The following is a 26124-nucleotide window of genomic DNA, read 5'->3' as shown; positions in this document are numbered from 1 at the left end:
TTAATCCTACCACATAATCCATTACTGGCAGACATTTTTGCCATTCTATTTAAAAAACAAAACAAAAAGCCACACACATACATGTGGGCAACAGGAACAGTGGAAGCAGGTCCTTTTCTTTCCAGTTTGTTGCAGGCCTCTGTGTGTTTTTGCTTGTTGTTAAAGAGAGCTCAGTTGCCTTCTGGCAAGATGGTGGGAGGGAGCTGTTGGTCTGGAACCCAGCCATTGTTAAGACAAAATTAAGAAAAAAGCAGGTTGGGGACACACCATCTCAGAGATTCAGATTTCACTGTTGGCCTTGTCTTCTGCTTGTGCGCACGTGCAAGCTTTCAGAACTGGCTGGTGATGCTTGGCTGCTGTCAGATGCCAGCATCGTCTGTAGATCCAGAATGTGGTTTTTTTTTTCCAACTTAGTCCAGGCAGCCGAAGAAGAGGGAGGAGGAGGCATGGAACTGTCCCTCTTTCCTCTGTTGCACCAAGTTTTCCCTGGCTCCAGATAACAACCAGCCTGGCCGCCTGATAAGAGAGCAATCCCATAGTCCATACACCTTCTTCTATATCAGACCAACTGTGACCTGTTGCGAGGAAGCCAGGATCATTGCGCGTAAACACTTGCTTTCCACTTCCATCCTGCCTTAGCCACCAGGACCCCAGCACTGGGCTTCTATCTCTCCTCTAAAATCAACAGAGGTGTTGAGTTCCTTAAAGCCAACCCAGCTTCCAGGTCCCTGTTGGTTGGGTTCCTTCCTATCCACTGAGGTCCTGACCTCTTCCTTAATGCCTCCTCCCCTCAGGGAACTGATTTTAGCACCCATCGGACATGTATAAAAGATGTGAGAGGATGTCGTAGATTGGAATGATGAGGGATGGGCTGTGCACCTTGGGAAATGTTGAATCAGGCCCACTTCCTTTTCCAGGAGAGCTAGAAAGCATACCCAGTGCCTGAATATTCACTCTGTTATAATTTCCCCAACCTGACAAAATGGCAAGAGCAGGCAAATGTTTAACACTGTTGGCTCTCAGTGTATCCCAGTACCATCTGCCTCTTGAGGGTGACTCCAAAACATTTGTGGGTAGCATATAATGAACTTGTACATTAATTCTGAATTTAAAGCAAATAACAAGCCAGGGAAACAAAAGTGTGAGGCCTCTTTGACCCAGGAAAAACAAAATCCCACAATGCATTGCACCGACTCCCCACCTCCTGCCATGTTGCCATTTGAAACTATTCCAGTATTATGACCAGTTTCCCACTTTTACCTTTAAAGAAAAGGAAACATTTTTGTCTCTAGGCGATACTAGGGTAGATGGAGCAGTGGTCTGATTTGATGTATCAAATGAGTTGCACATGAATTTCTCCTGTTTTCAGCCTACACCCCAAAGTAGAATGGTGGCTGGTACCCATCAGAACTGATAGGGCATAAGGCGGGGGGGGAGCCCAACAGTAGGGGGAGCCAGAGCCAATGGCAGGCAGAACCCACTAAGTCTAGTTTTGTCCCCATTCTCTTCTCTGCTGATTTCTGCAAGGGTAACACTGAGGCTGAGGAGGAGGAATACGGCAGGCGAGGGCTGCCCCCTGGGCTGGTTGTAAGTAAATATGCAGACATGTAGATAGAAGTGCAGACTGAGGTTAGTAGGGCACTGCCTCATTTGTCCTAATGGAGAAGCTTTCACTGGTGCTACCTCTTGTTAGCAGTGTGTTTGACATGCCAACTTTGTGATAGATGCATGCAATTGCAAGGATTATCTTGGCACCGGGGTGGCAGGTTGGTACCTGTCTCATGTTTGCCAATGTTAACTGGATAAATCTTGAGACATGTCTGCCTGTTCAAAGCACTCAGGATTGGAGGATGTTCACTTCAAATATACAGACTCCTGCAAAGTGGAAATCTAGTGTTACAAAGGATTATAAAAAGTCACAAGATGGACTACAAGTGGCAATTCTTTACACCAGGCCAAAGTTTAGGGAGCCCCTTTGTTTTACTTCTTTGGTTCGGTGGGATTCTTAAGATTGTTGTGATTGCATGCCTGTAGGATATCATATGGTGGATCTCATGCAAAATATATTACTTGGCAACACTTCCTACATACCCTTTTACAAAGGGGGGGTGAGTGTTTAGTCTTTTGTGCATCCCTGCCATATCAGGAATCTTTCCTCTTTCTGTTTAAGAGGACTTTAGTGGGAAAATATGGATGCAGAGAAAAGGAGCAAAAAGGCAGGTCCTGTGATGCCTATTGAGACTAGATATAAGCCTGAAATACTGAAGGTTAGACTAGAAGTGGCCAGTAAATGGAGAGCAAAATTGCTTTTGGAGGAACGGAACAATGGAGGCCAGAAAGAACATAGCTTCCTTCAGATTCAGTGATTTCCAAAACATGTCTGGATTAGGAATGTGGAAGAAAACATGATTCAGTTCGTATTTAAAAGTACAGTGGTGCCTTGCTAGAAGAATTTAATTTGTTCCACGGGTCAATTCGTATAACGAAAAATTTGTCTAGCGAATCCCATATGAATGCATTGAAAAAACAATATTTTTTTGCCAATAGGAACGCATTAATTGAATTTCAATGCATTCCTATGGGAAACCGCGATTTGCTAGACGATTTTTTCGTAAAATGAATTCATCTAGCGAGGCAACCTCCGCTCGAAAAATCTCTTCCTTGAGCTAAAAATTCGTCTTACAGGGCGTTCGTCTAGCAAGGCAGCACTGTAAACCGTGTTGAATTCACACTTTTTGAAAATCAATGCAAACCGAACACAGCCATTCTTTGAAATTCACACTTCACTCAATTTGATGGTGCAGTTCTCCAGTCAAGTACAAAAATGCATATACAGGGGTAAAGTGTACATAAAAATCCATATACTAGTGAAAATAACATACAAAATGCATTATATTAAGGAACATTTCTTTGCAAAAATGTGTAAGTCAAAACTGCACACAAAAAAAGGAAAAATTAGGAAAAATTCACAATATAATGCTGATGAATTCTCATGATCACTTAAAAAAAATCCAGAAATTTTGATGGAAATGTGGGCTGAATTTAAAATTGGAAAAGTCAGAAACTTGGAGAACTGAAAGTGACAGATTTGTCTATTTCTATCTGGGATAGGAGAGCAGTGGAATAAAGAGGGAAGTGGAATTAAGAGCAAGGGTTTTCAGGACAAAACCTCTCTGTGTATATATGTGTGTACGGGCACACACCTCACTTGCAGAATAGTGTTCTTCCACCCAGGAAGTGGAGAGCCCAAGGCAGCTGTCAAGTTAGATGGGATGGACAGAACAAATAGCTGAGTCTGCTTGATGGGTAATGCTGCCTTGCAGGGACGATGGATTGGAAGTTGTGCCATGGGCCCCCTTGACCAGACTGGCTTTCTCAGCCTCTTTTGTGTGCTGCTGTCAGCTTTAACTATTTTCCCTCTGCAGACAGAATGCCTTGGTTTTACTTAAGGGACAGCAAAACCTCTCTTATTTCCAAAGACAGTTTTATCCAATTGTAGTCTGACTCACAATAGACCCTCCGAGGTTGCTGAACACGGCTAACGTAGGTTCATTAATCTCATGGGGCCTACTCTAAGTAAAACTTAGTTGGATACAGCCCAGTGTTTCCCCCTTTTCTTTCCCATGCTCTATGGAAGGTCTGTGACTTGTTTCTGATATAGCTTTGCTCTTCTGAGCAACTTATGTGCATGCAGGATTCTTAGGTTTTCTCTCAGTGACAAAGCAGATATCCAAATGAATGCTTATTATTAGGATGGGGGGGGGGGACATGCATGCTAATCTGTTGCAGATGGGAACATGCATCAGAATGCATCCCACACTGGTGGCAAAAAACCAGTGCTGGTGGATCGATGTGCTTGCTTGTGCTTTCCGGTTATTTTTTCAGTCTCCAGTTGCCAGATACCCACCCTGCCCAACAAAAAGCAAATGGGCTAGAATCTAACATACAGTAGGGATGAGTGGCTCAGCCAGTAGTGCTTTCTATTAGTTTCTCATTTCTCCAATCTTAAATTCATCAACATTTCTCTTAATATCATCATTTGGGTGTGCAATTTCCACTAATATTCAGAGTTTTAAAAAGCGATTCCCCCTAACATAATGCATTTTAACATGTTGTTTTCATAATGCATACTGTACATCTTTAGGCACACTGTGTGCCTTTTTGTACACATTACTTGGCTGGAGAACCGCATTGCAAAAATTTTGGAGAAGTGCATTCTGAAGGATGACTATTTTTCCAGTTCACATATTGTTTCAGAAAAGTGCTAATTAGGTAGGTTTGCCTTTAGATGCAAACTGAATCAAGTTCAAGTTCCAGCCTCAACATCCCTGAGGAACCCTCTTTGAAAATCTGAGACCTCCCATCCTCGTGTCCTTAAGACCTATCTGTTGCCACATTCTGGGTTGGGTTGGGAAGCCAAACTTGAGTGCTGCTTTCTTTTTCTGTTTCCCACCCCTGCCCTCTCCTGCTCACTTTTTTTTTCTTTTTAAAAAAGCTCACTCTCCTAAATGACAACTTTGCAAGCTGAGCTGCAAATTGCTTGTTACCGTAAACTCTGCATGCGTGCCAGCAATGGCACACGCCAAACAACCCTCGAATCACCTGAATTAATGAGCAGCAGGGAGAGGCAGGTTTTTAAGGTTTTTGTTGGGGTTTTTTTTTGCATTGTGCTAAATGCATCCTCCCCAAGAGCCTGCTCACATTAGCTCTGTTTGTTAAGTACTGTATATAGAGTTAAACACTTAATAAAATTACACTTCACGGGAGGCGAGACTGACGCGTCAGGTCCAAGGCCCGGATTGTGTAAAGTGATGTTTAGCAAATAAACATTAGCTGGCCTGGAGCACTCTTTTGTAATTTTTGTTGTTTGCGTTTTCCTTGTTGATGGTGTTTAATAGGAAAGAAACAAGCTACCCACCCACCCACTGCTTCTTTCCAAAATGACTTCTGTGGACGGCTTGTTCCCCCCCACTGGTTATTTCAGTGTGCTGCTAATGAGCTGCATAAATTTGCATACTGAGAACCAAGGGTTGGGGATATATAGCTAGAGAGAGGTGTGCGTGCATTTTATGCAGAGTATCTGTGATTACAGAATTGGAGCTGAGCGCCTGTCTCTTTGGACTACAGGTGGTGAAACCATGGCCCCCCAGGTGCTGCTGGATTCCCACCATCCCTGACTAGGTCATTCTGGCTGGGGCTGATAGGATTTGGAGTCTTAACAGCATTTTTTTTTCTTGCAGGGGGAAGGGCACAGGTTCCCCTCTCTTGGGGCACTTGGTCTGTTCCAGAAATGTGACTTCTCCCACCTAGTCTACCGGTATTACTTCCTGCCTGTGCTCTCCATTAGGTCCTGCCTGAGTTGCCTGACATTTTGCTATTTTCCAAGAGATTAATGTTGTAGTCCTTGTTTCTTGTTGCATTCCTTTTCTCTCTCTCCCCCCCTTATTTTATTTTGCTTCATTTCCCCTTCTTCAATCTAAGACAGTTCCTCTTTGCTTCTGTGCTGATCTTGGCACAACTGCCTTGTGCAACGCTCTGCACAGGAATAGTGAGGCTACCTGAGGGGCAGGGTAGCACTCTGTTGCTTGGAAATACATGACAAGCTGTTCCCTTGTTAACTAGGCTTACCCATGGGCAGGCATACCAGTGGCAGACTTGGGGTTGCCAAATTTAAGCAGTGCCCTGTGTGATGCTAAAATCCAGCCTCACACGCTTCATTCTACAGTGTTGTTCCTGCAGCACAGTGCCTAGCGTGACCACACAAGTCACACTACACTAAAACCACCTTTGGGCACACCAGCTTTCCATTTCAACCAGAAAGCTAAGAGGACGGTGCTCCATTGCAGTTGGTTTATTTGCTTTAAAGAGACTGATGAAAGGCACTCACTCTCTCTAATTTTACACCCAAGAGGAACTGTGAGAGTTTTTTTTAGTACATGCCTAGCTTGGCATGGTGAAATCCCTTGCCTGTGTTTCCACGACATCTCATCTAGTTCCTTCTCCCAGTTAAGGTATCCACCCTATTTAAAATATTTTCAAGGCAGCTTACACAGATTAAGATGAAACAATACAATATCTGAGGTTGCTAGACTGCAACCTAGGTTGCTTCCAGATGTCTTAATTTGCAAACGGATCATCGGCAAGGTTTTTTTATATATTAAAAAAAACACTTAATATTTTCCCTGGAAAGGGTAAATCTAGATTAAATGGGGGGTGGGGGGTGGAGTGAGCTGGCATTTTGAGGCAAACGACACTGTACAGATGCTACAAGGGGAAAAAACACCTGCATGTGTGAGGAGCACCAACCTCACAATAAACACGTCTGGAAGCACCCCTAAAGAAGCAGTATTTGCCTTGAACGTTTACCATGTACATCATACATGGATCTGCAGTGTAAAAAAAAAAAGGTCTGGAGTCTTCTAATTTTGAGCTTCCAACACAGATAAGCGCTGGAGCTTTACTAAACTGAAAAAAACAACCCACAGGCTTCCTTGGACATATTAGGAAAGTGCCTTATCTCAGTCTATTTCCTAACCTGTGACATGTATATTGCTATACATAGCAATAGATGGGGACTAGAATCTTGCATGGCTGGAACATCTGGTATTAAATGTAAGCCTGCTATAGGCCATTATGATAGGAGCACACCTCTATCCCTGGTTTTCTATGCACAGCACTGGCAATTTTAGAGCGGAAAACAATTTCAATCTGATACAGGAAGTGCCAATAAGGCACTGTGTTAGAAGACTGTGCAAGAGTCAGTTAAGCCAAAGGCACTGTGGGATAAGGAGGGGAATTGCAACCCAGAGAGGGATGCGTTGCTCATGTTGATGGACACAAATGCCATTCTGCTGATAATTGGCCAGGCTTTTAATGTTTTCCCTTTTCTGAGTGTTCATTGCCCACCCTGCTTCCTCAATCACTTTGTTTTGTCACAAGCCCCTTGAAATGCACTTTTTCCTCCCCTGAACAGTTATTGTTGCTATTAAGGAATGCCGGGCTGTCAGAGAGCCCCGCTGGCCAGGAGAAAGAATCCCACTGAAAGATGCCTCTAATGGCGTGTTTATTGCCTTGCTCTCCAGTTAGCCAGCTAATCCCATTTATTGCCATTTGCAGAAATTAAGGGGTTGAAACATTGCACATTCTCGTACACAGCAAAAGGCGTGCAAAGAGAGAGAAGCTGCATGTCGAATGACACCTAAAGTGACTTCTAATTACTTTCCTCCATGAGTTTGTTTTGCTTGTGAAGATCAGGATCTTGGAGTGGAGAAATACTTTAAATTCTACCCAAACCTAACTAGAGGTCAGGCTTGCACAACTTGCAACACAGCAAGTCAAACAGTGGCAACTGGTCACTGCTGGATCGGGGTGGGGGTGGGGCAAGGGAACCACCAGAGGTGGATCCAATTGGTTATGTTCCCCCCCCCACCCCCGTTCTCTTGCCTTCCAAAGATACTGTACTGTGGGCGCTTAAGTAATACAATGCAATTACTTGAAACACAGTCTCCTGGCTGTATATGGTGGCCCACAAGGAACTTTTAAATTATCATTTTTGCTGCCTACTTTGGACTTTAAAAATGAATGTGAAGGTTGTGTTGGGTTCAAGACCCTGGCAGGTCACATTATGTAACTGTAAGGCTACATTTGGTGCGAAGTTGTTCCAGCCCTGGCCTAGGGCTTATGTTGGGGACTTTTCTTTCCTGAAGTGAATTTATTGAGGGGGGAATACACCCTTTGCCTGGTGCTACAGAATTGCCCATCTTTTGATGGATGATGATGATATGTGGGGAGGGGTATTTTCTCTCAGGACTTGAAGAAATACTTAAATATTAATGGCAAGATGTAAGAATTAAAAGGGCTCCCGTACGGGGGAACATCTTCAATGGGGCCCCGTTTCCAAAAATCTTTGCTGAACCAGAGCTAAGGTTCATCTCACTCAGCATCCTTGTTCAAATGGTGGCCAGCCCAATGCTTTTGAGAAGCACATTTTATGCTTAGCCTCTGGCGCTCATAAGATATGCTGCCTTTACAAATGGAGGTTCCACACAACTATCATGTTTAATAGTTCTTGATGGACTTATCCTCCATGTTTCCCCCTCCCCTCCCTTGCTTTGTGACACTGTCCAGCTAAGTAATGGGTTGTACCCACCTAAGTCATTCTCTGAGTGGACCCACTCAACTGCTAGTTGGGACTTAGATGGATGCGACCCAGTTCCTCACCACACCCATCCATCCTAAAAGTCTTGTGGACCTCTTCAATCTACATCTGCACGTTTTGGGGGACAAACATGTGCAAGCCTGACCATCATGTGGAACAGCAAAGCTCTCTCCTACGAATTCAGACCAGTGGTCCATCAATCAGATTCAAATATGCACCTCCCCAAGTTTCTCCAAATTTTCCCAGCCCTTTTCCTGAAAGTGCACCACCGGCAATGCTGTGGATCAAATCCAGGAGCCTCACACAGACTCAGGATGTGTGCATTACTGGTCATTTCACAGCCCATTTCTTGTAGGTCATCCTGCCAGCAATTCACAAGATCTGAAAAACTCAGTCAGGCAGACATGCAGGTTGTCATGCTGGCTCAACTATAGCAAGTGGCAGCACTTTAGGTGTTCAAACACAGGGTGGATGTGGGTTTGAATTTCCTTTAAGCCTCCTGATTTGAACAGGAGAATCTCTTATACTGACACCTCAGCAACTTTTGAATCTGCTCTGGCCTAGGGCCAGAAATTCCACATGGGGCTGTTCAGATACCTACATTGGCCAACGTGAAGGCAGGCCACCAACCACATGTGATGGCCATTTGCCAGGGGGCTCAGTACTCCACCTGCTTTTGCCCCTTGCTTTGCATTGCCAAAACGGGGGCTATCATAAACACCTGGCAGGCAATTGGGCCTGCCGCTGTGCCCAACACCTGCACAAATTTATAGATTGTCAGTTGGATGCTCAAACCTTATCCCATCAGGGAGGAGGCAAAAAATAAGTCCATACAGTAGGACACCAACATAAACCCTCAACCATCTTAGTGATGAGCTATTGAAAAAGGCCTAGCTGGTCATTTTTTGAGTTGATGCAAAAGAAAAGGACTTGAACCAAAATCCTGCTTTTCTCTTCTTTCCTTAACATCTCAAAAAACATTCACACTCTAAATGTGAACCTGAGATTCATTTAGGATTTCCAGAGCCCCCACCTTGGAAGGAACATCTTGCTAGTTGGAAGACGCTGGCCCATCTCCCATTTCCATGTCAGTTTCTTTCTTTTTCTTTTCTTTTTTTGCTAAAAAGACAAAGAGCTACGTGTTGCAGTTATTCCTACAAAGAGAATATTCTTGAATGATTGTCCCAAAGGATAGATGAGCGAGGAGGTAACCAAACAGAGATTTCTTTTATGATCAGTCCGTGTTGAGCAGAAGAACAAAGTTGTCAGATTCTGAGTCTTGCAGAAAGGGGCTGAGGGGAAACTTGAGTCAGGTGTGGAAGGGCAGGGGCAGGGTTGGGGTTAGGGTCTTGTTTCAGAACTCCAGAAAGATATATATATATATATTGCCAATGCTTATTTTGTTGTGGTGGTGGTGGTTGCTCAACTTTGCATGACAAATTTGGAACCTGTAAGGAAAGCAGAGTTATGGAATGCAAAAGGAGAAATGGAAGCAGATTTGCACGGGCCCCCTCCCCCCTATGCAGTCAACAGTTTAGCCGCCAGGAAAGACATTTTGATGTTTTTTTTATAATCTAACTCCTGAACAAAATAGAGGATTTATACAGGAAGAAAGATAAAACAGGTAGCATTTTTGTTTTTAATTTTCACTTTCCCCCTTCCCTTCTTCCAGGTCTTCTCCCTGCCCCCCTCAGGGGGAGGGGTGGGACCCAACAACAACCCAATGTTCCTTGATGGTCTGAGTTGTATGTTTATGTATTTTTTTTAAATCTGGTATATTAAATATAAATTATGTCTTTGCCCCACTCCATGTCTACTTTTTTTAAACTTTTGTGTGTCTTTTTGTTGGTTTTCTACAAAATAGGCTTTGTTTTTGTTTGCTTTTTCTTTTTTTGTAAAACTTTCTTCCCCTCCCCTTTTGTTCCACCTGGTTCTGCTTGGAAAATAGTTTTTGTGTTTTGCCATTTTTCCCCCACCTTGGCAAAAAAACAAAACCTTGGTGTACGTGTTTGTGTGTGTGGACAGGGAGGGGGGGTAAAAACAGAGAAGTGGCTGGGCTGTTGAGGGGGTCAGGAGGGATGTATGTGGGAGGAGGGAGGGGATTCTACATCATGTATACGAGTAGTCTATGTCTGGAATTCCACCGTCTCTGTACCCACGGGTTGTGCCATAGCCGATGGTGTGGGTGCTTTTGTAAAGACTGGTTCCATTGGATGGGAATATGGTATGGATGACGTACTCCTCCTTTGCCCGGTGCGGGTTGATTGGAAGCATCTGCAACCCAGGGCCTCTGATTTCCAGGATGGAGTTGTCCTTCTTGGTGCCCGACTCCACGTAGTCATCTTTCTTCCGACTGCCTCGCTCCCGTGTCAGCAGCTCTCCCGTCCGGTGGACATACCAGCAGATGGCAGCCAAGACTAGGAAGAGGAAGACCAAGGACACCGCCCCGCCAATGATCCCTGCCAACGGCAGCCCGGCCAATGGGTCCATGTTTTGCTCATGGTTGAGGGTGGTGGTGGGGCTGTACATGTCTGCCGTCTCGGCCTTGGCACACACTGGGGTCTCATCAGGCACATAGGTGCTGCCCGTCTCCATGGTGACCATGCAGATGATATAGGTGGACTTGGGCTCCAGGGCTGTCAGCAAGTACTCTGTCTTGTCGCCTTGTACCAGGGTCTCTGTGATAGAGCCCACGGCTGGGCTGTGGCCCAAGCGCAGCCAGCTCAGGCGGAAAGAGGCTGCCGGGAGCATTGCCTTCCAGCTGATGCGGATGCTGTCAGCGGTTAGCGGCTTGACGTTCAGAATCAGTGCTTTGGCTCCAGCGCCGGTGGCCATTGGGTAGTCAACATTGGAATCTGGCAGTTGGATGCCAGGCCTCTTGGCCTTGAGGGTGAAAAGAGAGCCCTGCGGGGTTGTGACGGCAGCATTGCTGGCAGTCGTCTTGGCTGCCACCACCACTCCCGAATTGCTCTGCGGGCCCACGTCAAAGCACTCATCCATCTCATTGGTGATGTCCTTGATGGCCATGCCTCTGACCTTATCGGGGCCTTGGCACATCAGCCCTCTCACATTCACCACAGCAGCCCGGGCCTTGACCCAGTCCCTCAACCACATGAGGTTACAGCCACAGTACCAGGGGTTGTTCCTCAGCAGGAGCTGGGAGAGACTGTCAAGGTCATCAAAGAGACCCTTGGGCAGAGTGGTCAGGTTGTTGTTGGACAGGTCCAGCTTCTCCAGTTCCCTCATCTTGGAAAGGGTGTTGTAGGGGATGTGGCTGATGGCATTGTCTTGGAGGTACAACTTTTGCAGATGGGCGCTGGGCAGGTTAAGAGGTGGGGCTGCCAGAGAGTTACGCACCAGCGAGAGCTCGCTGAGGTTCTGGAGGCGGCTGAAGGTGTCGTCTGCAATGCGCTGGTTGGCCAAGAGGTTGCCATCTAGCACCAGGCGCCGCAAGCTGATTAGCCCCTTGAAGGCATGGAGGGGGATGGTGGATATGCGGTTGTCGTCCAGCCTCAGTTCCTCCAGGGTGCGGGGCAGGCCAGAGGGGATGCTGCTGAGGTGGTTGCGAGAGAGGAAGAGCAACTTGAGGCGTGTGCTGTCTGCAAAGGCGTCGTCTTCGATGCTGACAGTGGAGACGGAGTTGTCGTCCAGGTGCAGCTTCTCCAGGAGAGGGATGCGCGCTAGGGAGTCTCGGGCGATAGTCCGGACGTTGTTGTCCTGGAGGTGAAGCTCCCGCAACGAACGGGGCAGATTGATGGGGAACTCATCCAGGTCATTTTCATAGAGGTAGATGACCTGATGGGAATTGAATTAAGAGGAAATTCAACAGGGCAGAAGTAGAGAATGGAAATGGTGTGCAAGTTTTTGTTTTTTTAACAGCTGCATTTAAGAGTTCCTCAAACCTGAGCAATTTGGGTACCAGTTAGTCCATATTAAAATGCCTGTCATCAGCCTAGAAATCATGAACTTACCACAAGGGAAAGGTGTTTGAATTATTACATTTTTTTAAAAATAGGACTTGGCATTAAACAGGCAAGGGAACTTGAGCTTCAAAGCTAGTGTGCAAATTCCAATCCTGTGCTAAAAATCAAAGTATGCTGCTAAAAATACCCCAGAACCCTTCTCAAAACCAAAAATCCACATGGAATCTAAAGTGTGAATATATTTTGAATTCCAACATGGATTTGGGTGTATCTACTCAAAATAAAAAAGAAAAAGAAAAAGTTTACTCTCTAGCCCCAAACATTACCTCCAAAGTCTAAGGACCTGGACCAATTGGGCACTGTGGGACCCTGCCTTTCATGGGGTCAGACCACTGGTGCATCCAGCCCAACATTACATAATTTAGGAGCGGGGAACCTGTGACCTTCCTGATATTGCTGAAATACAACTGCCATCAACCCTAACCATTTTGGCTGGGGCTGATGGGAGTCCAACAACTCCCAATTCTGGTCTATTCCCATTAGCAGTGCCACTTTAAGGCCTTGGACAAATTAGAGGAATTTCTTCGTCTCTGCTCTTTGAGATCCTTTTAACTGAAGATGAAAAACATTGAACCAGAGTCATTAAAAAACAACCTTAAAAACAACTAAAAACAATAAAATAAAAAACAGATGCAATCAAATCACTTCTGGATAGGCTAGTCAAAACACAAATATTTTCAGCAGGCATCTATAAGTCTGCTATTATTATTTCGTGGGCTGGGCCTCACCTTTAGGAACATAGGAAGCTGCCTTTTATGAGGTCACATCACTGGCCCACCAAGTACAATATTGTCTATATTGACTGGCAGCAGCTGATGAGGGTTGGAGACAGGAGTCTCTCCTATCCCTACTGGAGATTCCACTGTGGATTGAACATGGGACCTTCTGCATGCAAAGCAGATGCTCTACCACTGAACTACAGCCCCTTTCCCATGCATTGCAAATTTGTGGCATAACAGGCACAAACATTAATTCAGTGTGAGCTGATGAGGGGTCGTAGCCCAGTGTGTGCTGGGGGGGGGTCTCAGTTTCAATCCCTGGCATCTCCTATTCAAAGGCTCAGGTAGCAGTTGATGCAGAAGACTCTTCCTTCTCAGACCCTGGAGAGCTGCTGCCAGTCAGAGCAGGCAATAGTGGGTGAGGACTAATCTCAGATAAGGCAGATTCTGATACTGTCGCGTTTACCTGGCAATTTTGGCATGTTGACTTGGTCTTGTGAATATTCCAGTGCTTGTTTTAAGTTCTGAAACACCATGTCCTGAAAACTTCTGCAAATCGGTAATTTGAAAGAATTGGGATGTGATGGCAAGTCACCATGATTTGGACACACACTAAGACAGCCTTCCCCAACCAGGTGTCCTCCACTTATTTTTGGACTCCCATCAACCCTGGCCACTGGCCATGCTGGCTACGGCTGATGGAAGTTTGGTCCAGCCACATCCAGAGAGCAACATGTTGGGAAAGCCTGTATTAGAGTGTCCACAAGACTGTAGTTCAAGACATCAAAGTCTGAGCAAAACATTATCAGGTTAATCCTTTGGGGGGGGGGAGTAGCCAACAATGTAAGTTTCATAAATTAAAGATTTCTACAGCTATTTAAGAATTCTGAAGGGGAGAAAAAGTTGCGTCAAGCCACATTCAGCCTCAGCTCATTAATGAAGATCAGCCACCCTCTTTCCAAAAAGAAAGTCCCCCGGTTGTACAACCTGAACATTTAGCTTTTTCTTCAAGTTGGAGGGGATGCCGGCATTGTTGATCTGATTGTTCTGCAGGTATAGGGTGGTAGCATCGTCCGGAATGTCAGCTGGGATGGAGGTCAGGCCCCGGTCATTGCAATAAATGAAGCCGTTGTCGCAGCGGCAAACAGATGGGCAGGTGGTGCTGTCAATCACTTCGCTCAGGAAGGCAACCAGGCCGTAGCAGAGGAATAGCCAGTCACGCAAGTCCATGGCAGCAGCTGTTGTCACCACGGTGGCTGTCACCACAGCGGCTGTGGGTGAAGTTGTCGCCATGGTTTGCAGGGGTGGGTGGTGCTAGGCTGTCCTGCGGTTAGGCTTTTGGAACCTGCAGATGGAATGTTTTTATTTTATTTATAGTCCTGATTTATAGTCTAGCATCCCTGCCATGCAATTAGTTTCCCTCCATCCCTCCCTGACTACCCAGTTAGCGTTTAATTCAAAACCAGGGTTTTAGCTCCGGAATATGTCTTCAAATCCAGGGTTGCAACCTTAAAGTGCAAACTTGTTTATATATGGAAAACCAGCATGATATAGCAGATGTGGGATGTTGCAAAGTTCTAATCCCCACTCTGCAAGCGATCTTGGACCAATTCACTCTCTCTTAGCTCAGCCTGCCTCCACAGGGTTCTTGTAATACTAGAGTAGGGGCAACGTAGCCAACGTGGTGCCCTCCTGAAGTTTTGGACTACAATTCCCATATTTCCTGACTGGCCATGCTGTCTGTGGCTGATGAGAGTTGTAGTCCAAGATGTCTGGAGGGCACCACCTTGAGTTCCTTAAGAACCAATGTTTTATTAAGTGATGATAAGCATTTGCAGAGCTCATTTTCACATCAATGCAGCATAAACCACAAACAGCACCCACATGACTTTGATTAGACTGGACTGACTTTACTGCACAGACAATATGTGGTATTGCCTGCCCCAGACTGCAGGTGTGTCCCCCTGACCCCATCATCAAATGTTCCCTGCTTTAAAAAAGCCAGCACTTGTTGGAGATGGCAAGGCTGAAACCCTTCTCCTTAATGCGCTTGATTTCTAAGGGCATTGAAAGGTTTCATTTCATGCAGGAGGAGAGCTCATTCATAAAGTTTTCCCCAAGCCATGATCTGAAGTGATAAAAAGTCCAGGAAGAGTTACTGTTTGCATGCCTAAATTGTCTCCATTAGGGCCTGGAATCTGGTGCCAACATCTAGCAGGATAAATAGGCTTGGAAGAAAGGCCCCACTAAAGGTGTAAATAACTGGCACATGCTAACAACTTGTGTGAGTCAATAGACACAATGGGGAAGTTGTGTGTTAACCTTGTTAGGAAATGCCAAGTCTGATAGCTAAGTACCTGAAAGGCTTTGAATGCCTTTTAAAACTGCAACTTTAATTGGTGTGAAACCATTGATTGGATTTTTAATTGGATTTTAATCAGAGTCCTGCCTTTCCCCATGAAAGGATTTCAGTGTTGGTGGTGACCTGGGCATTTGTTTTAAAGTCACAGGATCAGAAGGGTACCAGTGGAGATCATCTAGACCAGGTGCTCCCATCATCCCCTGCTGTTGGCCATGCTTACTAGGGCTGATGGGAGTTATAATTCCGCAATATCTGGGAAAGTCAATGGTTCTCCACCCTGATCTTGACTGACTACAAAGCAGGAGAAAAATACCATCAGAGAAGGCTGCAAGAAAATCAGCTTGGCCTGTGTGTTCATTTTGCTGGAACAACTACAGTTCTCAAATGCACAATGAGTCTTACCCAGATCCCTGCTCTGAATTTAACCTGGGTTGGCCTACAAGCTTTATTCAGGTTCCTCAGCTCTACTGGCTGGCTGTGTCCTTTTCAAGACAATCTGGATAACAGAGAAGGAGTTATTGACTAAGGAATCCTCCTGCATTTGGAACAAGACCAGTGTGTGGAAATCTGCCACTTTGCCATAAACTTCAATATGCCTCCTTCCCTGCTAATCCCTTCCACCCCGAAAGAGAGAGCATGTAATAGAACAGGGGTGATGACATTGCCCGTACTGTTGCTTTGCCACCTCTGACAAAAGGGTGAACCTATCTTGGTCTGTCATCTTCACAGTGCATGGTCTCTCCCCTTTTGGAGACAAAGCTTAGTTTAAGTTCTATATGGTCCTCTACACACCTTGTACATAGATTTTTTTTGTATGTGTGATTGGGATAGACCTGTCAGAGTGCTGGGCATGTTATTTGCTCGGAGATGTTAGTTGCTGAGAGCCACACTAGCAGCCAAGCACATGGTGTTGCAATGCTGGAAGTTGCCTGTTGGTCTTGTCTTGAGGCTGAGCAATGGGTCACACACATGTTGGCTCAAACAGCAAAGGGAGGGTGGTGGCGGTAGTATAGACTAAAAGTTGTATCCAGTCTTAGTCCTACACAGAGTGGACTCATTGACATTAATGAATGCAGCCTGACAGGTCCGCTAATTTCAATGGGTCCAGTCTTTGTTGAATACAGCCCTTAATAAAATATTGGCAGATCTACTTGGGCTTTTTCCAGAGACTGGCAGTCTGATTCTCTCTGTATCAACATTGTCCTTTAAGTCTTCCGTATCCACTTTCCCTCCTTAACTTCTCATTAACTTTTTCTTGGGGTTGTGAGCATAGCTGCCAAGTTCTCCCCTTTTTTAAGGGAAATCCCCTTATGCTGAATAGGCTTCCTCGCGAGAAAAGGGAAAACTTGGCAGCTATGGTTGTGAGTTAAGTGGGATGGGAGTAGGACTGGGTTTTGGTAGAAGGGGAAAGGGGGTTATTAACAATCACAGTAATTTGTTTATATTCAAAACACACACACACACCAGACAAACACCCCGACAAGGGGAAGCAGTTCGGTATTTTTAAAAAATGTAGCAGGTGAATGCACTTTTTCCTTTTCCTTTTTAAAGTATCCTCTCTTTTCCCCAACCCCCCCCCCAAAAAAAAGAAAACAAGGGACAAAGGCAACTTGGATCCATGTTCATCTTAGTCAGAAATAGCCAGATTTATATCCTGGTGCTTTGATACATATGGGCGAGGCCTCTGCATTTCTACCACCAGATTGAAAGAAAGGGAGCAACCCTGCCACCCAATCCATAGGCGCGACTCCCAGTGCTAAACCCTTTTGGTAGCATCTGTCAGACTGGAGAAGCGGCTTGCAGTGGCATTATAAATCCCTCTTAAGAAGACCATATAGAGTGGGAAAGCTGACATGCAGCAATCACAACCTCTGGGAAGCCTCAATCTTGTATTCATTAAGGCCCCAGCTATACCATACATTTTGAAAAGTATCGTACCATTTTAGATAGTCACGACTTCCCCCAAATAATCCTGTGAAGTGTTGTTGTTGTTTAGTCGTTTAGTCGTGTCCGACTCTTCGTGACCCCATGGACCATAGCACGCCAGGCACTCCTGTCTTGCACTGCCTCCCGCAGTTTGGTCAAACTCATGTTCGTAGCTTCGAGAACACTGTCCAACCATCTTGTCCTCTGTCGTCCCCTTCTCCTTGTGCCCTCAAACTTTCCCAACATCAGGGTCTTTTCCAAGGATTCTTCTCTTCTCATGAGGTGGCCAAAGTATTGGAGCCTCAGCTTCACGATCTGTCCTTCCAGGGAGCACTCAGGGCTGATTTCCTTAAGAATGGATAGGTTTGATCTTCTAGCAGTCCATGGGACTCTCAAGAGTCTCCTCCAGCACCATAATTCAAAAGCATCAATTCTTCGACGATCAGCCTTCTTTATGGTCCAGCTCTCACTTCCATACATCACTACTGGGAAAACCATAGCTTTAACTATACGGACCTTTGTCGGCAAGGTGATGTCTCTGCTTTTTAAGATGCTGTCTAGGTTTGTCATTGCTTTTCTCCCAAGAAGCAGGCGTCTTTTAATTTCGTGACTGCTGTCACCATCTGCAGTGATCAAGGAGCCCAAGAAAGTAAAATCTCTCACTGCCTCCATTTCTTCCCCTTCTATTTGCCAGGAGGTGATGGGACCAGTGGCCATGATCTTGGTTTTTTTGATGTTGAGCTTCAGACCATATTTTGCGCTCTCCTCTTTCACCCTCATTAAAAGGTTCTTTAATTCCTCCTCGCTTTCTGCCATCAAGGTTGTGTCATCTGCATATCTGAGGTTGTTGATATTTCTTCCGGCAATCTTAATTCCGGCTTGGGATTCATCTAGTCCAGCCTTTCGCATGATGAATTCTGCATATAAGTTAAATAAGCAGGGAGACAATATACAACCTTGTCGTACTCCTTTCCCAATTTTGAACCACTCAGTTGTTCCATATCCAGTTCTAACTGTAGCTTCTTGTCCCACATAGAGATTTCTCAGGAGACAGATGAGGTGATCAGGCACTCCCATTTCTTTAAGAACTTGCCATAGTTTGCTGTGGTCGACACAGTCAAAGGCTTTGGCATAGTCAATGAAGCAGAAGTAGACGTTTTTCTGGAACTCTCTAGCTTTCTCCATAATCCAGCGCATGTTTGCTATCTGGTCTCTGGTTCCTCTGCCCTTTCGAAATCCAGCTTGCACTTCTGGGAGTTCTCGGTCCACATACTGTCTAAGCCTGCCTTGTAGAATTTTAAGCATAACCTTGCTAGCGTGTGAAATGAGCGCAATTGTGCGGTAGTTGGAGCATTCTTTGGCACTGCCCTTCTTTGGAATTGGGATGTAGACTGATCTTCTCCAATCCTCTGGCCATTGCTGAGTTTTCCAAACTTGCTGGCATATTGGGTGTAGCACCTTAACAGCATCATCTTTTAAAATTTTAAATAGTTCAGCTGGAATATCATCACTTCCACTGGCCTTGTTATTAGCAATGCTTTCTAAGGCCCATTTGACTTCACTCTCCAAGATGTCTGGCTCAAGGTTAGCAACCACACTACCTGGGGTGTATGAGACCTCCATATCTTTCTGGTATAATTCCTCTGTGTATTCTTGCCACCTCTTCTTGATGTCTTCTGCTTCTGTTAGGTCCTTACCACTTTTGTCCTTGATTATGGTAATCTTTGTACGAAATGTTCCTTTCATATCTCCAATTTTCTTGAACAGATCTCTGGTTTTCCCCATTCTATTGTTTTCCTCTATTTCTTTGCATTGCTCATTTAAGAAGACCCTCTTGTCTCTCCTTGCTGTTTTTTGGAAATCTGCATTCAGTTTCCTGTATCTTTCCCTATCTCCCTTGCATTTTGCTTGCCTCCTCTCCTCCGCTATTTGTAAGGCCTCGTTGGATAGCCATTTTGCTTTCTTGCATTTCCTTTTCCTTGGGATGGTTTTCGTTGCTGCCTCCTGTATAATGTTACGAGCCTCCATCCATAGTTCTTCAGGCACTCTGTCCACCAAATCTAAATCCTTAAACCTGTTCCTCACTTCCACTGTGTATTCATAAGGGATTTGATTCAGATTGTATCTTACTGGCCCAGTGGTTTTTCCTACTTTCTTCAGTTTAAGCTGGAATTTTGCTATAAGAAGCTGATGATCTGAGTTACAGTCAGCTCCAGGTCTTGTTTTTGCTGACTGTATAGAGCTTCTCCATCTTTGGCTGCAGAGAATATAATCAATCTGATTTCGATGCTGCCCATTTGGTGATATCCATGTGTAGAGTCGTCTCTTGTGTTGTTGGAAGAGAGTGTTTGTGATGACCAGCTTGTTCTCTTGACAGAACTCTATTAGCCTTTGCCCTGCTTCATTTTGAACTCCAAGGCCAAACTTGCCAGTTGTTCCTTTTATCTCTTGATTCCCTACTTTAGCATTCCAATCCCCTGTAATGAGAAGAACATCCTTCTTTGGTGTCATTTCTAGAAGTTGTTGTAGGTCTTCATAGAATTGGTCAATTTCACTTTCTTCAGCACCGGTAGTTGGTGCATAAACTTGGATTACTGTGATGTTAAAAGGTCTGCCTTGGATTCGTATCGAGATCATTCTGTCATTTTTGAGATTGCATCCCATTACAGCTTTTGCCACTCTTTTGTTGACTATGAGGGCCACTCCATTTCTGCTACAGGATTCTTGCCCACAGTAGTAGATATGATAGTCACCCGAACTGAATTCGCCCATTCCCTTCCATTTTAGTTCACTGATGCCCAGGATGTCGATATTTATTCTTGTCATCTCATTTTTGACCACATCCAGCTTACCTCCACTCATGGTTCTTACATTCCAGGTTCCTATGCAATATTTTTCTTTACAGCATCGGACTTTCCTTTCGCTTCCAGGCATATCCGCAACTGAGCGTCCTTTCGGCTTTGGCCCAGCCGCTTCATCAGCTCTGAATCTACTTGTACTTGTCCTCCGCTCTTCCTCAGTAGCATGTTGGACGCCTTCCGACCTGAGGGGCTCATCTTCCAGCGTCATAACTTTTATATGCCTGTTGTCTTTGTCCATGGAGTTTTCTTGGCAGGGATACTGGAGTGGCTTGCCAGTTCCTTCTCCAGGTGGATCACGTTTAGTCAAAACTCTCCACTATGACCTGTCCATCTTGGGTGGCCCTGCATGGCATAGCTCATAGCTTCTCCGAGTTATTCAAGCCCCTTCGCCACGACAAGGCATTGATCCATGAAGGGGCCTGTGAAGTGTAGTTTACACCAAAGGATTCATGTGCTGCCTCCTGCCACTTTGCTCTCACATGGGAACTTCTAAAGTACTTCTTCACCCAGTACATAGTTCAGCTATAGAATTTGCACTCACAAGATGCAGAGATGGGTATCAACTTGGATAGCTTGAAAATGGGTTCAGACAAATAACTGGCAGATCCAAGGCTATCAGTTGCCAATAATAGCCACAGTGGCTCCGTTCTTCCTCCTCTATTGGAGGCACTTATGTTTCTGAATACCAGTTGCTAGAGAATCACAAGTGGGGAAAGCGCTGTTATGCTCAGAGGTCCTGCTTGTGGACTTTTCACAGGCATTAGGTTGGCCATTGTGAGAACAGGATGCTGGACTAGATGGGTCACTGGCGTGATCCAACAGGGCTCTTAGATGATGAGGTTCACATCAGAAAATATAACCCGGGGTGGACAGCCTGTGGCCCTCCGGATGTTGTTGACCACAGCACTCATAGCCAGCATGGCCAGTGTCAGGGATGATGGGAGCTGTAGTCCAAAGAATGGAGGGCCACAGTTTCCTCATCCCTCTAATTAGATCTATCTATCTATCTATCTATCTATCTATCTATCTATCTATCTTCTCCTCATGTAGCTGTGTTGCATCTGCAGGGTTTTTTTTGCAACTGTGCACAATATCTCTAAGCACTTGCAGAATCAACTCATAATTTGGGCACGCCAAATCTGGTGGAGTACCTTTTGGCGGGAGGAGGTACATAGAGGCTTGGCTATTTGACCAAAGTTGTTAGATGGCCTGAAGTGTTCTTCCCCTTCTGCTGAAAATGGAAACAGCAGCGTTTCAGGAGTTGGATGGGGGGCTGGGCGGGGGAATGAGTGCCCTTGCGGCTTCCTCACTGCTGCTCATCAGATTCCCAATTACATTGCATAAAAGACCTTTGGAGAGCGAGGGAGAAAAGGCCTGGCTTCGAAGACGGAGGCCTGAAAGGCGCCTGTCGCTTTAACCACCTCTTTTGGCTGCTCCTTTATGCCCCTGTTGTTTATATTACACGGTTTATGTAGCCTATCAAATTAAGGCCAGTAAATCGCTTTGCTTTATGGCCTCGGTTTTTATTCTCTTGGATCTCTCCCCGAGAGCGGGAAGAAAGCAAAGGAAGCAACAAAAGAGGGGGTAAGGAGTGGCGGAAGGAACAAATGGAAGCCTGGCAGGGCAAAGGGATAATAGAATCATAGACCTGTAGAGTTTGAAGGGACCATGAGGATCATCTAGTCCAACTCCCTACAATACAGGAATCTTTTGCCCAATGTGGGGCTCGAACCCACAACCCTGAGATCTGTATCCCAGGGCTGCCTCCCAGCTGTCGCTCTTTTATAGAAGGGATTCAAATGCCAGGAATGTAGGTATAGTGGATGAAAGGGCTTTGGCCCAACAAATCCACTTTAACAACAGCAGAGTTTTTGCATTTAGGAAAGCGATGGGGAAACACAAAGAAAAGCGTGGGATAACAACAGAATGACAGGAAAACCTATAACCTCCCTTCAAACAAAGCAGAATGACTATTACAGTAGTTGTATAACCTCAGTGCAAATAAACCATTAGCAAAGAGGAAGCACTGTATAAACTCCACAAAAGCTTTGTGCAAGCAAATCAGGATGAATGCTGAATAAACAGGTTATCTAGGAAGAGGAGGATTGCAGCTGAGCATCTGCTTTGCATGCAGAAGAGTCCCCAGCAGGAAAAAACCCCAATAGGATCTCCAGGTATGGCTGGGGCAAGACCCCTGCCTGAAACCCTTGGGGGGTGCTGCCAGTCAGTGTAGCCAATACTGAGCTAGATGGACCAGTAGTCTGACTCGATATAATGCAGCTTCCTAGAGGAGACTCAGGCCTATTCCTCTTGCCATAGCATTCAGTGGTGATGATGTTGGAGTGCTTCAGAGTCTTAAAGGACCTGAATTAAGATGGGGCGGAGATAAAAGGAGAGTGCTTGATCAAAGAAAAAGGAAGAGTAAAATCCCATGGTTGGGGGCTGTGTATACACTCTCCTGCCCCTCCCCACAAAAAGATACTCAAACCAAGTATCTTTTCAGCTAAGAGAAGCTGAATTCCACATCTGTAAAAGCACAGCATTGCAGCAGTGTGTAGATCAGTAGCAGAGCACCTGCTTTGCATTTAGAAGGTCCCAGATTTGATTCCTGGTATTATTGGTTGAAAAAATTGGGCATCAGGTGACAGGAAGGACCCATCTTTGGGCAGCCAGTCAAGAGCAAGCTACACTGGACAAATAGTTTGACCTGGTAGAAGGCTTCTCCCTAGGCTCCACATTTGCAAATAACTTCTTATGGTCTGCATTTATCTATCTTTGGGGACTGAGAGACAGGTGTCTGCCAAATGAAAATTTAAATTTTCTTGTGCTGGGCAATTGAAACAAAATATGCTATTGGCTTCTAAAAAGTTAGATTTTTAATTAATATTATTTATTTTTGCATTTTGCTGTTGGGGAGTTCTGCCAGGGCCATGGCTCTGTGGCTGTAGAATATCCCCAGTTCCATGCCTCTTCAAGTAGAGCTGGGAACATCCCATCTGTAACCCTGGAGAGCCTCTGCCAGTCAAGTGTGGACAATACTGAGCTAGATGGACCAATGGGTCTGACTCAGTACAAACTTCCTTCTAGTCCTGTTCCACCCATTTCTATGCAATTCTTGCAAGAACAGCTCCTTTTTGTAGCAAATAAAATACATTTAAAAGGGGTGGGGAAATGAACTCAGAGCAGAATCACCTTTTTAAAAAAAGTAAACAGATTCATCTGTTCTCTCTCCCTGTTAATTCACTCCTTCAGTCGCTAATCCATTGCCCCAGCCTCTGTGCTCATCAAGCTGTTCTCCCAGCCCCACACCCCACCACATATGCTCCATCCATCCTCTGTCCTTCCAGCTTTGACTTTTCGTCCCTGCTTCCCCCAAGCTGGGCACTCACTCATGCGGGACACTGGCAGCTTCCGCTACAGGAGGCAACACTTTACAGGGCTCCTGCGCATCCCTTTTAACCTCGGCTGAGTTAAACTCCTTCCAATGTTATTTTTTACAAGGCCCTTTTCATGGAAGATTTGAGTCGGCAAGGTGTCTTGCTGGGCCAGTGCCCATTAAATCACTAGAAACCACTCACTTGCCTTGACTTCATTATGCATTCAATTCCTCTATAAATTTTACATTTCCTTTTTCTTTCTCCCACCACCTTCTTCTATCTCCCCCCCCCCCCACTTTTCTATCTCCCTCTGGCTTATTCTTACTTTGGCCATATTCTCTCCATTATGGAACATAAAATCCTTTATAGCCCAATATTTCATGGTGTCAAATAAGAGAGACCAACTGGACACGGTTTCCAGTCTTTTTGCAAAAAGCGGTGCAGATCCCATTATAATAAAGTCACTGTGGGATTTCCCTTCATCCTTCCCCCATTCAAAACTTCCTAAATTGCTGTAGACAATGTTTTTAACCTTTCAGGGGTGGCTGTGAGCCCCACAACATGATACTGCTGCTAAGCGGGCTAATGCAATCAATCTCTGGCTGTATTAAGGGATGAGATTACTGGGAAGGGAGACAGGCTACGGATGAAGCAGGAAATATGGAGGAGAGGACAGCTACAATCCTCTTCCAACACTATAGTAATCTCACCTAGCATCGGCTCAGATATTTGGGTAGCGGGGTGGTCTCTTCAGGCAAAGCCTCCTGATGGGGAGCCATTGCTTTTGACCTTGGAAGAGGCAGAACATGCAATCCAATAATTTTATCAACCTGCCTTCAGGCTTCTCAAGTGCCCCAGGCAAAGGGGATAGAGCAGCCCTGTTGGGGCATGAGGCCATTACTAGGTTTGGGGCCCTCCCAACAAATGCTTCAAAAAAACCTGTAGAGGAGAGCTCTCTATTAGTGCCTATTAGGCACAACAGCTAAATAGAACCTTGCATGTGCTATGGCAGTATGCTACTGAAAGCAATGTGTTGAAGATCGCATGGCAGGGAAGGGCTCTTGCCTTCCTGTCCAGCTTGTGGAGTTCCCTAGGCACATCTGATTGGTCAGTGCTTGGAAATGGAAGGCTGGCTAGATGGACTTCTGGTCTGACCTAGCAAGGCTTTCAAGAACACAAGGAGGGCTTGCTGGATCAGGCCACAGGCCCATCTAATACAGCTTCCTGTTCTCACAATGGCCACCCAGATGCCTTTGGTAAACCTCAAGCACAACCTGAGCACAAGAGCACTCTCCTCTCCTGTGGTTTCCAGGAACTGTGGAAGCAGAGCAGAGCCATTGTAACTGGTAGCCATCAAAATCCCTCTACTCCCTGAATTTGTCTAATCCTCTTTTACAGCCATCTAAGTCAGTGGCCATCACTGCCTCCTATGGGGAAAAGTACTTTCTTTCATCTGTCTTGAATTTTCAGCATTCAACCATTTTCTATGGTTGCTTCTACATGACCTGATTATTGAGAACTCTTTCTTGATCCGTTTGCACAAAATTTGAACATTAATTTTAATGAGCCTACTCTGAGTAAGACTAACCTTGAATACCACCTCACTGGTCTGTGTAGCTCAGTTTTGTCGACACAGGTTGGCAATAGCTCACCTGGATTTCAAGCAAGGAGGCTTTCCCTGCCCAATTTAGAGATGCCGCAGACTGAACAGAGATCTTCTGCATTCAGAGTATGTGCTCTACCATTGAGCTATTGCCTCTTTCTCTAACCAGAGTAATGTGGGCCTAAATCACAGTTGGACAACTGACTTAACTGTGAAACACCTTCACAGCACCAGTTGCTGCTTTCTCCCCTATGTTACCTCTTTTGCAAATCCAGTGATGATCTCAAAACCACTGCATGTCTAGGATAGCTATCTATAACATATCTATATATGCAGGGGTTTGTCATTGCAAACCTAGGCAGCATCTTAAAAAGCAGAGACATCACCTTGCCGACAAAGGTCCGTATAGTTAAAGCTATTGTTTTCCCGGTAGTGATGTATGGAAGTGAGAGCTGGACCATAAAGAAGGCTGATCACCGAAGAATTGATGCTTTTGAATTATGGTGCTGGAGGAGACTCTTGAGAATCCCATGGACTGCAAGAAGATCAAACCTATCCATTCTGAAGGAAATCAGCCCTGAGTGCTCACTGGAAGGACAGATCCTGAAGCTGAGGCTCCAATACTTTGGCCACCTCATGAGAAGAGAAGGCTCCCTGGAAAAGACCCTGATGTCGGGAAAGATGGAGGGCACAAGGAGAAGGGTACGACAGAGGACGAGATGGTTGGACAGTGTTCTCGAAGCCACCAACATGAGTCTGACCAAACTGTGGGAGGCAGTGGAAGACGGGAGTACCTGGCGTGCTCTGGTCCATGGGGTCATGAAGAGTCAGACAGGACTAAACGACTAAACAACAACAATATATGCAGGGGGCACGCGGTTGTATCAGATGCATTCCCGGCCTAAAATAAAATTCTGCAAGCCAGTGTAAATCATTTTTAAAAAACCGATTGGAATACATAGTAAATTTGGTTACTGTTGTGGCATGGGTTCTGCTAGGATTAGGTTGTGGTTCACAAATGGATTAGCTCCTACCGTAATGTCACGCCTCCACCTGTATTATTGAGGTGGTTAAAGAGCTTTAAAAGATTAGGCTCCTTCCACTCTTCTGAAGAGCCTTCTAAAAGAGGGGAACA

At 45.3% G+C, this 26124-nt stretch overlaps 2 protein-coding genes across 5 annotated transcripts in view; one reads left to right on the top strand and one right to left on the bottom strand.

Moving 5' to 3' along the window:
* MACROD1 (mono-ADP ribosylhydrolase 1) overlaps window positions 1-26124 on the top strand; it is a 344907-nt gene that overhangs the window by 45095 nt on the left and 273688 nt on the right. The window lies entirely within an intron of this gene.
* Window positions 9710-26124, bottom strand: part of FLRT1 (fibronectin leucine rich transmembrane protein 1) — a 30472-nt gene continuing 14057 nt past the window's right edge. The window contains exons 2-3 of the mRNA XM_035097651.3: window positions 13848-14205; window positions 9710-11953 (exon numbers count right to left, since the gene is read on the bottom strand). Of these exons, the coding sequence (XP_034953542.1) occupies window positions 10268-11953; window positions 13848-14153 (1992 nt within the window). The 5' untranslated portion in view covers window positions 14154-14205 and the 3' untranslated portion in view covers window positions 9710-10267. The remainder of the gene's footprint in view (window positions 11954-13847; window positions 14206-26124) is intronic.

This window comes from Zootoca vivipara, chromosome 16 (genome assembly GCF_965207765.1).
Source record: "Zootoca vivipara chromosome 16, rZooViv2.hap1.1, whole genome shotgun sequence".
NCBI lineage: Eukaryota > Metazoa > Chordata > Lepidosauria > Squamata > Lacertidae > Zootoca > Zootoca vivipara.
Note: the sequence above shows the minus strand (reverse complement) of the source record. Positions and strands in the feature narration are given on the sequence as shown.